At 38.0% G+C, this 12,821-nt stretch overlaps 1 protein-coding gene across 3 annotated transcripts in view; it reads right to left on the bottom strand.

Annotated features, from left to right (window-relative positions):
- Positions 1-12,821, bottom strand: part of GLS (glutaminase) — a 1,896,678-nt gene that overhangs the window by 22,793 nt on the left and 1,861,064 nt on the right. For all 3 annotated transcript variants that reach the window (XM_044075191.1, XM_044075190.1, XM_044075189.1), the window contains exon 17: positions 10,812-10,875. In XM_044075191.1, coding sequence (XP_043931126.1) covers positions 10,812-10,875 — 64 coding nt within the window. The remainder of the gene's footprint in view (positions 1-10,811; positions 10,876-12,821) is intronic.

The following is a 12,821-nucleotide window of genomic DNA, read 5'->3' as shown; positions in this document are numbered from 1 at the left end:
TGAAGTCGGATTTGGAGTCTGCTACTTTCACAGTGTGGGTTCTGAGAGTGAGCCAGTTGGCAACCCATCTTGTGACATAGGGATTTATACCTAGTTTAGTGAGTTTATCTATAATTCCAGAGTGGGGGATGATGTTGAAAGCTTTGGCAAGATCTAGATAGGCTGTGTGAACCACCTTACCCTTGTCTACTGCTTTGGTGACTGCTTCAAAGAAGTCTATCAGGTTTAGGAGACACGATCTGCCTTTTACAAACCCGAACTGGATGGGGTCCAGAGTTTGGAGATTACCAATGTCTTTATTTATAAGTTCCATAATGATACGTTCCATGGCCTTGCAGACCAGGCTCGTCAGGCTAATGGGGTGGTAGTTCCTGGGGTCCGTGGTGGCTCCCCCCTTGTGGAGTGGGATAACCGTCGCTTTGCGCCATTCAGAAGGCACAAAGCCTGAGGTGAGGCTATGATTGAACATGGTACTTAGGTGGGGTGCCAGTTAGTTCTGTAGTTCGTGTAGAACGCAGCCTGGGATGTTGTCTGGTCCCATGGATGCTATGTTCTTGGCTTTGGAGAGTGTGGTTTTTACCTGTGCAGCCATGATTACAGGAACTTTGCATTCTTCCAGTATAGAGATGGGCTCTTTACTGGGTGAGAGGGGGGTAAAGTTAGCACTGAACCTATCTGCCAGGATGTTGGTAATATCAGTTGGGTCTGCATATTTAGTGCCATTGTGCTGTAACTCAGAGCAGATCTGAGTGTTGCCATTGAGATTCTTGACATACCTATAGAATGCTTTGTGGTTGTCTTTAGAATCAGTGGCAATTTTGTTTTTGTAACTAGCTTTGGAGGATTTTATCAGGGATCGCAGCTTCTTACTGAGGCTGACCAGAGATCTCCTCCACTTATGGGATTTTACTCTCTTTTGCAACAGTTTCTTCTTTCTGTTGTACAGTTTGTTTATGGTGGTGGACCACCAGATTGGCTTCCTTTTTATGGAGGATAGCGTCTTGGTTCTGTTTGGGATAGCACAATCCATGCACTCATGTAAGTGCTTATAAAGTGCAACTGTGTAGGATTCAGTAGTCAATTGTATTGTATTGTCCATCTGCATGGGTGTCATGAAGGTCACCACTTCTGTCTTAAGAAGCATGAAGTTGGCTTTGAAGAAAATTTTTATCATGGTTTCCTTAAGGGGGGGGGCAGGATGTGGATATCTAGGGTAATTAGCTTATGGTTGGATCGGACCAATGAGGCATTGACTTCAGGTGTGGAACACCGGTCACTCATGTTGGTAATGACTAGATCTAGGATATTGTTGCCCCTGGTGGGGGTGTGGATAAGTTGATCCAGGGCATTGGAGTTTATGAATTCCAGAAAGCGTTGAGCGAAGGAGTTGGTACATGAGTAGTTTTCCCAGTTATTGGTGGGGTAGTTGAAATCGCCCATTATTAGGGTGTTTGGTTGAACCCTAATATTTTCCAGTACATCAAGAAAAGACAAGTGGGAATCCTGGGGCATGGTGGGTGATCTCTAGCAAGCTACAATTTGGATTGCAGTTTTACCCAGAGTTAGTTGCACTTGGATAACCTCGGCTGCATTATGCTGAGCAGCTAGCCTGGAGGTGAGGATATCCTTAATGAATATGGACACACCTCCGCCTTTGGTGTCCTGGTCCAGGTTACATGGCCGAAAAGTGTGGTATGAGTTATAGCCTGGTAGTGCAGGGGTGCTCTCTGGAGCCTTGAACCAGGTCTCAATCACTGCACAGATATCAATGTTCTTCATTTTAAGGAGTACCTCGAGTGAGTGCATTTTGAGATTTAGACTTCTAGCATTGGGTAGCATCACCCTCAGTTTTTGCCTGCCTGTTCCTGTTATGGTGGTGAATTTGTCATTTGAACCTTGCCTAAAAAAAGGCACTATAGGGGCAGCAAGAACCTTAGCCAGTATCTGGAATCTCAGCGGTGACAGGTACAGGCCATCTCTGGCAAAGCATCGTGGTCTGTCGACCATGTCATCCCAGGCAGACAGATACTGGATCCCTTTAGAATGGCACCAGAAGCTTAGCCAATTGTTGAAGTCAATCATTTCGTCCTTGTACTGCGGCATCATTCTGGGTGATGGCAGAATGCTACTCAGGGCTAGGGTCATACCTGCCTGGGCTACAAGATCAGAGAGCTCTTCCATGTCTCTTTTCATGTAGTCCAGGGAGGTATGTCTCAGGTCGTTCACACCAACATAGACAATGATAGAGTCATATTTGTACTTGTTGTGGAGTGACCTGAGTGTGTGGGTTATGTGGCGGATCCTGGCACCCGACAGGCAGCTAACAGTAACCAGAAAAATCAGGAGTATACTGGATCTGAACCAGAGTCTGGTATTGGGAGATGGAGACAAACAGGAAGACTACCAGAAACACTGAAATTAGTGTATAATTGGGTGACTATAACGCATTAATCACATTTGTGAAATATGGCTTTGCAAGAAAAAGTGGCTAAAAAGACTGGACTTTTTTGACTTCATTACATTTGTGGGTTTAGAATGACACTAAAAGGGAAAAAAACTAAGTCTAAGTAAAACTATTTTTTTTTCTTATTAGTATTTGTATAAAACATTTCACAGTATAAACTGCATGTTATGTATAGTAAAGCAGTTTTGTATAGTATGTAGTCAGGGGTATTTTAAATGTGGGGCGAGGCTTTTCAGTGATGGGTATATGTATTAAAAATACTAAAGTAAACAAGTATTTGTCTTAATTGTAAGAAATATAGGCTTTAGGCTTTATAGCATAACAACAGAAGAAAGGCTGAGCAAAATCAAGTTTAATGTCAAAATGCTGTGCTCTTGGGCTAATGGGGTAGTGTGTTAAAGTGTATTGATTATATTATATGTAGGATTACTTTTACATGGGTGAATGTCTAGATTGATGCTCTTGGCTTAAGCTACAAAAGTGGTTTATGTAAGCAAGTAGGCTCGGAAAATAAGACAAAATAACAAAAGCGATGAAAAACATTAAGTTTCTTTCAAAGACATTAGCTTGAATTTTTTTTCCATTAGCAAATGTTCAGTGGGAGTCAAGAAGTCTACAGTTGAAGGTAGTTCTGAACTCTGTTCTGAGTGAGATTCATTGCTGATTACTTTTACATGGAGACAAGCTGTCTGCAGGTGCAAGTAATTAATCATGGGAGTTCTGAACATTCTTTGCTGAGGGAAATGCAAAATTTAAAGATACAATGGCAAGCAGTTCAATGAAAAATAAAGTTTGAAATTATGGGAAGTGAATAAGATATAGCAGCCTTAATACTTTAATGTATTTAACAGAACATTGTACAATTTAGTTTTATTTAAAGATTGCTAGCACACATTTTCTAAAGGCTAAAATGTATGTTTTCTGAAAGTACATAAGCTGTTTTTGTCATATCCGAGTGGGGAATGGAGATAAGAAAAAAACAGCAATCGGTGTAAGTGGGAACAGAGGGCATTGCATGCTCTTTAGCATGGCAACCTTAACTTTACATTAGGCAATGCCTTTGTGATTTGGAGCAAATGTTCCTATCTGGACAGTTAAACTTTATTTTTTTGAAAATGTACATAGCTTTGTGTGTTTCTTCCAAGTTATCTGGGGAAGGGGTGTTCTGAAAAATGTATCTAGCTTTTTGTTTGAGGGTTTTCATTAACATAAAAAGTGTTGAAAAATATGACATAGGTTCAACTGGAGAGGGGAAGAAGCAACTCTATAAAAAGACCAGTCAGCCAAACATTTAGTGTGTACATGTAGCACAAAAGTTGGAAATACAGATTCAAAAAACTGTCATGTAAAAAAAAGTGGGAACAATAGCTTATCATAATGGTTACTCTATCCATATTAACGTGAAAGCATATGCATTCCCTGATACAATAATAAGGTTAATTAGAAGGATATATATGGTGGATCAGGGGCAGTCCATAGGCTAACAAAATATGTATGAATCACGTGCTACAGTAGAAGTGAAAACCTTGGGTAAATGAGGGTTTATGGGAGTATTTTTTCATTGGTGATTACTAGGTTAATGACTCCAAGAGGCCATTATTAAGCCTAGCTATGCTCCTCAAGGTGAGAATTAAACCCTGTACATTGTGTCTCTGAGGGAAACACCTTAACCATTAAGTTAAACATGATGTAATTTAGGATATATGAAGGACTGGATGCAGGAATTAAAATGGAATGGATCCTTTCTGATAAGTTGTGTTTGAACCAAAGATCCAGGAAGTAGTGCCCTCTTTATCCTTTGTTATTTGCTTTATATTTAATGCTGTTGGCAAAGAAAATAAGGGACATAACTGGTATGGTAATCAAGAAAAGTTGGCTTAATTTGCAGATGACATTATTTTGTACCTAATAAATCCAGAAAAGGACATCACAGAATTGTGGAACATTTTGAGACAGTTTCAAGTCTTTCCAGGATCTAAAATTAACGAAGATAAGACAAAGGCTATAACCCTAATTCATGCACCCACATACAAATTGGGTCAGCAATACCTATATTTATGGAGACATGCTAAGATGAAGTATTTAGGACTTCTTCTTCTTTCGGCCTTTCCCGGTTAGGGATCACCACAGCGGATCACCTGTCCGCTCATAATTGCCAGTGGAGTTTTACAGTGTCGAGTTGCCAGCCCGGCGCCCAACCTTCCACAGAAGGCACACACATGCACACACTCATGTGTCCAATCCACCTACAGCATGTCTTTGGGACTATGGATTAAAAAAATCTGTTATGGCAGCTAAGGATATGTGGAAAGAGGATAAACAAAGTATAATACAAAACCTGAGAAACTGGAAGCTCTTGTTTGTGGATATGGATAGTAAGACACTAACAGTGAAAATGTTTTCAGTCTCCTTAGTTTAATTAACCAGAGGAGAAGTTGTGGACAATTAATAAAGAGATGAAGGAATTTATCTGGGAGGGGAAGAAGTTCTTAGAATGCTTTCTGCTACTTTATGAATATAATATTCTGCATGGTTATTGTTATTCTCCTTAAGGATTTGCATCCAAAATCCCAGTCTCACCTTGTTCATTGAGCTTCCCTGTTTCATCATCATTCCTTTCCAAATATAAATGATGGGTTTCTGTGTGTGCTATGTATATGGGCCTTAACTTTGGAATTATGAAATACCTGTTCAAATCAGGTAATCTCAAACCACCTTGTTCTACTGGAAGATCAGATTATCCCACTTGACCCTTGCTTTATTCCCCTTTGAAATAAAATCCTTCAACACTATCCAAATTTCTCCACTGCTTGATAAAAAATATGCCTGACCTATGTATAAAACTACAGGGACTGAAAACACTTGGACTGCTTATCTATAAAACGGACCTTCCAAATTCTCAGTTTTTGTATTATCTTCTGTCTAGACTCTTCCCACATATCCTCAGCTGCCATAACAGAATCCTTTTTAATCCATACTCCTAAGTACTTCATTGTATCATGTTCCCATAAATATGGGTATTGCTGAACTAACTAATTTGTGGTTACACAGTTTACAGCTATTGCCTTTGTTTTATCTTCATTAATTTTGTATCCTGAAAAAAAATGAAATTGTCACAAAATGTTCTACAATACTGAAACGTAATGTTCTAGTTTTATCACGTATGAAATAATATAATCTGCAAATAAAGCCAGCTTTTCTTGACTACCTATCAATAACATCCTTGAATTTCTGAGCCCCTTATTTTCTATGCCAATGGTTCTAAATATAACACAAATAACAAAGGGGAAAACGGACACCTCTGTCTGGTTCCTCTGTTCAAACAGAAATTATCCATTCTGCTTCTCTCTGGATCATCACTGTTCTATTAATGTTGTCAAATGTTTGACTCCCCTCCACAAAACCACACTGATCCTTACATGTCAATTTTGGCATAATCTATGCAGTTTGTTTAGCCATTACAGGCATAAACACTTGATAATCATGGTTTAGAATTGAAATGGCCTATACAAAGCTGAATCTGATGAGTCTTTACCATATTTAGGTATTACAGCCACTATTGCTTTCTTATAGGATGTTGGTATTTCTTTTAAAATGCTGTTAAACAAAACCATCCAGATCTTTATCAGATTTTCCCCTCCTAGCTATCAAACTTCCACAGGAATACAATCTACTCCTGGGGTCTTACTTGTAAATTGTTTCTACATCACAATTTTTATCTCATCGCCTCCTATCCTAACTCCTAGTAATTGAACCTCATCAATCTCTAACCTTGGAATATTTAAATCTTCCATAAACATTTCCATTTGTACCTTTTCTTGATTTCCATATTTCTCTGCATTATTATACAGATGTTCATAACATTTCTGAAATATTTCTAGTACCACTACAAGATCTCTGGTTAGCTTCCTTGTTATAGGCTCCCTATCCTTGCAAACAACCCCTTCTACTTTAACCTTTGTCCACCCCTCTAAATAATTCTTGTTACTTCTTAACCATGTCTCCTTTTCTTTTATTTCCAACCCAGTTTTTAAATTCTACTTTAATTTTATCCCACAATAAACAGAACATGCTGGAGGGATAGAGTCCTGTCCCAGAGACTTCCCATACTCTGGAATAAACTACCTAGCTATATCAAACAAAGCTCCTCATTAGCACTCTTCAAGAAAAATCTTGATGATTGGATGGGAAATAGGAAATTCACCCCGGGGATCACCTCTGTGGCTCTGCTCGACAGTGGCACAGGAAAATAATTTTCTTGGGTGGCAAAAGCCAGGGTATCTTTTTGGCTGGGCTTGTATAGGCCCCAGGGCCGATAGCCTAGTACCTACCTATGAACCTACTTTCCATTACCCGAGTCGTTGTGCTAAATGGTTTTGTGCTTTGGAGTTATCAAAAACAGTTGCTTAACAACAGTTTTTCTAAACACATGCATATTATTGAAGTAATCCCTTATTTTCTGCTTAGGATTCTGTAATTGCTCCTTTTGATGTTCTGTGAGATTCCCTCTATTTTGCAATGGTTTAGAATTGAAATGGCCTATACAAAGCTGAATCTGATGAGTCTTTACCATATTTAGGTATTACAGCCACTATTGCTTTCTTATAGGATGTTGGTATTTCTTTTAAAATGCTGTTAAACAAAACCATCCAGATCTTTATCAGATTTTCCCCTCCTAGCTATCATTTAACCTTTGTCTGCCCCTCTAAATAATTCTTGTTACTTCTTAACCATGTCTCCTTTTCTTTTATTTCCAACCCAGTTTTTAAACTCCACTTTAATTTTATCCCACTTCCTAGATATATTTTCAGAAGACATTTCTATCTTCTCTAAAAACTCTCAATTAACTACCACTACCCATTCCTCTATTTTTAACAGATAGGTGGGAAAGTGCCAGTGTCTCATTTTTGTTTTAGTTATTATTGGAGCATGATCTGAAATAGTTACTGGATATGTAACAAAACTTTCAATTAACTGCATAAGTTCCTGTGAAATATAACTTTTTGTCTAGCCTAGTCCAGTTTTCGTACTTTGGGGAATAACATGTACATTTACTCCAAACTCCTACTACTGAATTCACATCTTCCATGCCAAATATTTTCATAAATTTCTTCAAAAATCTACCCTCTTCTGTTATATTTGCCCTTTAGGGCCTTCTAGATACATCCTCATTGCTGCAAATCAAATTCCAGCCCCCACCTATAAGTAATATTCCCTGCTGAAAGCTGAATATTTCTCCAAGAATTTTCTTAAGCTCCATTGTAGCAGTTTTAGGTGGAATATAACTAGATGCCAATGTAATCCTCCTCCCATGCCAGTAGTCCCTTAGTACTACAAATCTATCATTATCTTTTCCCTCTTCTATCACTATTGAACCTCCTCTGGCAATTAATATAAGTTCTTCCCTTTTCCTTTGTCCCAGACATTCTGCTGAATAACCACCCTGAAATCCTTTCTTTGTTGAATTCATGTGCTCAGTTCTTTCCAAACGAGTCTCCTGTAGCATAGCTATTTCAACTCTACATTTTTAATACAGTTCACTAATCTTTCTTTTTTGTATGCATCTGTGAAGCCATTTACATTTAAAGATAATACATAAAGTGCTTTCATTATGTTAAGAAGTTAGTATTTCCACTTATGTGTAACAGCTTTTTTAAATATCTAGTTTCAACTTTTGTTCTACATGTATACACTAATATTTGGCAGGTTGATCTTTTATTAAGCTGCTTCTTGTCATATACATTTGAACCTATGTCACATATTATAAAACTTTTTGTTTTAGTGAAAATCCTCAAACAAAAAAAAAAAACAACCCCCCAGAACACCCTTAAAACCTATTAACTAAATACTAACACACAAAAGCATGCACACCTTCAAATATTGAAGTTTAAACCTCCTAATAGGAACAAATGACCCAGACTGACAGCCACACTCATAGACTTTTATTAACATATAAGGAAGGTTATCCATGCAAAGATGCATGTTACAGCCTGTGCTTCTACTTTCACCAAGTGTTGTCTTATCTTAATTCCTCTTCAAGATGAAAGAAAGCCACTGAAAGAAGTATTCTGTTTTACTGCCCCTCATCAGATTATCCCCATAGAGACATATGAACCAGATACACAGTTCAGTTACCCAAGTACTCCTTTATTTTTAGAAGAAAAACTTTTTATTATATTTAGTGTTCTTTTTTATTTATTTGCTTCCCTTTAAAACTTGTTACTCGATCTAGCGAAGGGCCTTAATCCAGTCATTCCCCTATGCAATTTAACATTGCAGTGTCTACATTTCTTAATGCTGAGCAAGGATAAAGAAAGAAGAATTGAAAAAAAAAACAGGGGCACCTTTTTACTTTATTATCCCTATTACACTCAAAAATAACTGAGAAAGCTTTACTTTTTAGTGTGCAGATGATGTCATGCATTATAAAAATACTAATGTTAAGAAAAAAATCTCTTTTACTTACAGTTAACCCTTTCCTTCCTCTTTCCCTCCCTAAATGTTCTTCCAAACATTAATGACATGAAGTAGGGCATATGTTTTGGGGTCCGCTACACGTTTAAAAAAGTCAAAGTCCAGTATTTACAGGTTTTCTTGTCTGGTCATGTTTCACAAATATAATTAATGTTTGTAATCCTGCATTTATCTGTCAGTTTCTGAGTTGCTGGTTTTCTTTTTGTTGATCTCCATCTCCGAAATCCAGTCTCTACTTCCTTTCCAATGTACTTCTGGTTCTTCTAGTCAACTCTTGTGCTTTTGCTGTCTCTCAAGCATTTTCAGTTGAAACACTAGAAAAGGTTTCATTGGTACAGTCTCTCTGTGGCCTTCATTACCAGAAGAACAAGAAGCAGAATCTCCTTCTATTTCACAGCTCACAACGTTTGTATTTCCTCCTTAGCATGTTCTGCATTAAAAAATATTTTGATCCTCCAGGAAAGAATATTCTGAAAACAGCTGGATACAGCAGCTTGAATTTCATATCTGCTTCTCGACATTCCCTGATTGGAATAAATTTACTCCTCTTCTGCCTGGTATACAGTAAGGAATTATTTTCCACACTCTACTGTCTCCCACTTTTAGTACTTTGTCCTTCTGCCACAGTTTTGTAGGAATCAACACTTTCTGTTGGTAGGATTGCATCTTTACTATTAAAGGTCTAGGTTGCTTTTTCATGGCCAGGTATGGAACATACACACAATGTGCCCTTTCAATTAACAACTTCTGCTGTAGAATAACAGTCCAGTTGCTTATTTGTGCTTTCATAAAATTAATACAGTCTGTTCTTTCCAACTTCTCTGGTACAGCAGAAAATCTCAGGTTTTCCCTATATGCACTGTCGTCTAATTCTATTATTTTTTAAACATTTCTTCTTGAGCAGTCTCAAACTCATTCATTTTGACCTCTGATTTTTGCAGTTTTATCTCCTCATCTGAATATTTGTTTAAAGCTTCTTCCATTTTTCCAGCCTTTTGTTGTTTTAATTGATATATTCTTTCAGGGTTGTGTTTAATTTATCACCTCTGAGTACATTTGACTTATTTTTCCCTCTAAGTTACAGGAAGTCATGTCTTGCACCAAAGCTGGAGCTTGTACTTCTTTTTGCTGAACAGCTGCAGAATTCTTCCTAGTCAATGTTTTTCCTCACCTTTTGTGATGGTTTTTCATTCGGGATCACTGAATTTCTTTTTTGCTAGCATCCAGGCAGTACACTTACTACTCAGTTAATGAAGCTTACCCAAAAAGGCAAGTTCACTGGCTCTTTTCTGAGTTTCTGTTTTCACACTGTGAGAGCTGAAATTAAGCTGTTACTTTGTGTGCGGCCATTCTGGAAGAAAGTAGATACAAAGTACTCTGACAGAGTTTCTGTTCATGCAGCTGCTGTGGTGAACAGTTCTCATGACATGAATCAGATCTTTCATTATAACTCCAATTTTATGTGTTCTCAAAAGGGATTTAAAAAAAATTCACTTCTTGAGCTATGCTTTTGTGAAGAATTTTTTAGAATCTATTTTAAAAACAAACAATTAGGTTCCAATCATAATCCTCTATGTTAAGATCTAGCATTAACTTGCAAACAACTACTGGTTGTGGAAAAGTACTGACTCCTAAAAAGTTGGCCACATAAGGCTAATGACTAATAAGTCTGAGATCTTAAGGCTATGGTGGAGGGCTAGCCTGTGGACAGCATAACTACAGGTGCGCTAAAAGACAAAAAAAGTGGTTAGAACAGCAATGAACACTAGGCACAAAGTGCTACACCTTATATAGACTGCATAAAACAAAGAATTCAATATTTTTATTCTGAAAATGACTTTTTTAGATTCTCGTACTAATGAAAAATTCACACCTGTCTTTAGGGTTAGGATTCACTTTGCAGGCTTCCAGCAAAAAACGAACCACCTCTACATGCCCTACAAAAGAAACCCAAATGTTATTTTTTTCTTAAAGTCTTTAATTGTCCACATATTTATCTGAAGCACTAATGGAAACATGCATAATGAAAATAAAACAGTACCCACCTGTAGAGAGAAATTATGTGACAAACTCAATGTTTAATCTTTGTGGGGTGTCTCTTGCAGTAGTTTCATTTCTTGGTGCTGCTTTTAGATACAGGCATGAGCTCCTGAGATCAAATTTCATAGCAGTCAGCCAAAATCAACCCACTGACCAGCTCTGATGTCAGGTCCACCAATTCAAAGATGACACCATCTTAGAACCAACAATTAATTTTTAACCATACCTACCTTCCTGTACTAAAAGAACTGCAGCATGCAATGGTGCAGGAAAGCAAAGGAAGGGGCACAGACTTTATACTGGCAATCACAGCAAGGTATCCTTTGACATCTTTTCCTGTATATTATGGGAAAATGACTTTCTTCACATGCAACAAAAGAAAAGTAAAACTCTCTATATATTGCAAGGATAATGGCTGTTGTTGTCTGTTCTAGCATGACTGGCTGAAGTTTTGTAAATACTTGTTCAATAATTGTAAATTACCCTGTGTTATATATGCGAGTGCATCTAGCTATAATTTTGTACACAGGTTTATGTTTTTTGATTATTACTTTGATTTATGTAAGATGTTTGAATCAGTGTTCTTCTGGCTGACCAAATGTACATGTTTTTTTAAAAAGATTCTGAATGTAAGTTATGTCAGTCAGCTGACCTACATGTGATGGCATCATGTGCCAGAGATGAAAGGAATAGAATCTCCACAGCAGCTGTTTTGTTTATTTTTTTAAAACCTGATATGAGAGAGGAGAATTCTCATAACAGCTTTCTGTGAATTTTGAAAAAGTCTGCTATAAAAGCAGGTGCTGAGTCAGAGTAGTAGTAGTTGACAACTGTTGTTTTCCAGATCAGCAGTTATCATTCAGAGTTTTCTGGAGCTGTTTAGCAGAAATAGTACAAGTTGCTATTCCAGTCACTGAGGACCAGACAACAGCCTAAAGAGTGGACATATATTCTTATTTTGCCTTGCAGAAGTAAGAGTATCATCTTGCCATGCTGAGTTAATTAGATTAGACAGAGAGAGTTAATCTTTAGACAGTCAGAGGTCTACATACAGTTAGATAGATAGAGTTTTTCTACACTTAGAGTAAAACCTGTCCTACAGTGTTATAGGTTCATAGGCAGATACTAGGCTATCTGCCCTAGGCATTTATAAGCCTAGCCCGAGTGTATTTGGCTTTTGCCTCCCTATTAGATTAGCCTACTATGCCTCTGTATAGTAGGTCACAGAAGGTAGCCCTTTAAGATTAGTTTACCGTGCCTCTGTCGAGCAGGGACACAGAAGAGATTCCAGGGGTGAATTTGCGATTTCCCATCCACGCGTCCAGATTTCGCTTGAAGAGGGTCAGCGAGGGGCTATGTCTAACATGAATTGGTATTTTATTCCAGAGTAAGGGGAACCTCTGGGAAATGAATCTGTCCCTCCAGCATGTCCTATTTATTTTTGTGCTGAGGTTCAAGTCCATAGAGCGTGTAGCTCTAAGGGATTTGGATTTTTTGAGGTGGAGCATGTCCATTAATTCTGGGTTAGACATGGCTTTGTACGTCAGGCATAGATCGCCTCTGAGTAGGCGGTAAGCAACTGAGTAGAGCTGGAGTTTCTTTAGTCTAGCTGCATAGGACATCTGTTTGTAGCCCATGATCCTCTTGGTGAGGTACTTTTGGGGTCTCTCCATTTGCTGCAGGTGTCGGGTAAGGTACATCCCAAAAGGGGCATTGTATTCAATTATGGGCCTGATGAGTGACGAGTAGAGGGGCACAATTACCTCTCTTGATCTAGATGCAAACCTTTTCGTGATAAGGTGGCTATATAGAAGGTCTTTCTAACCACTTTGGCAACGTGATT

This window comes from Protopterus annectens, chromosome 6.part0 (genome assembly GCF_019279795.1).
Source record: "Protopterus annectens isolate FY-2018-M chromosome 6.part0, PAN1.0, whole genome shotgun sequence".
NCBI lineage: Eukaryota > Metazoa > Chordata > Ceratodontiformes > Protopteridae > Protopterus > Protopterus annectens.
The sequence above is the reverse complement of the archived record's forward strand: the minus strand, read 5'-3'. Positions and strand labels throughout refer to the sequence as shown.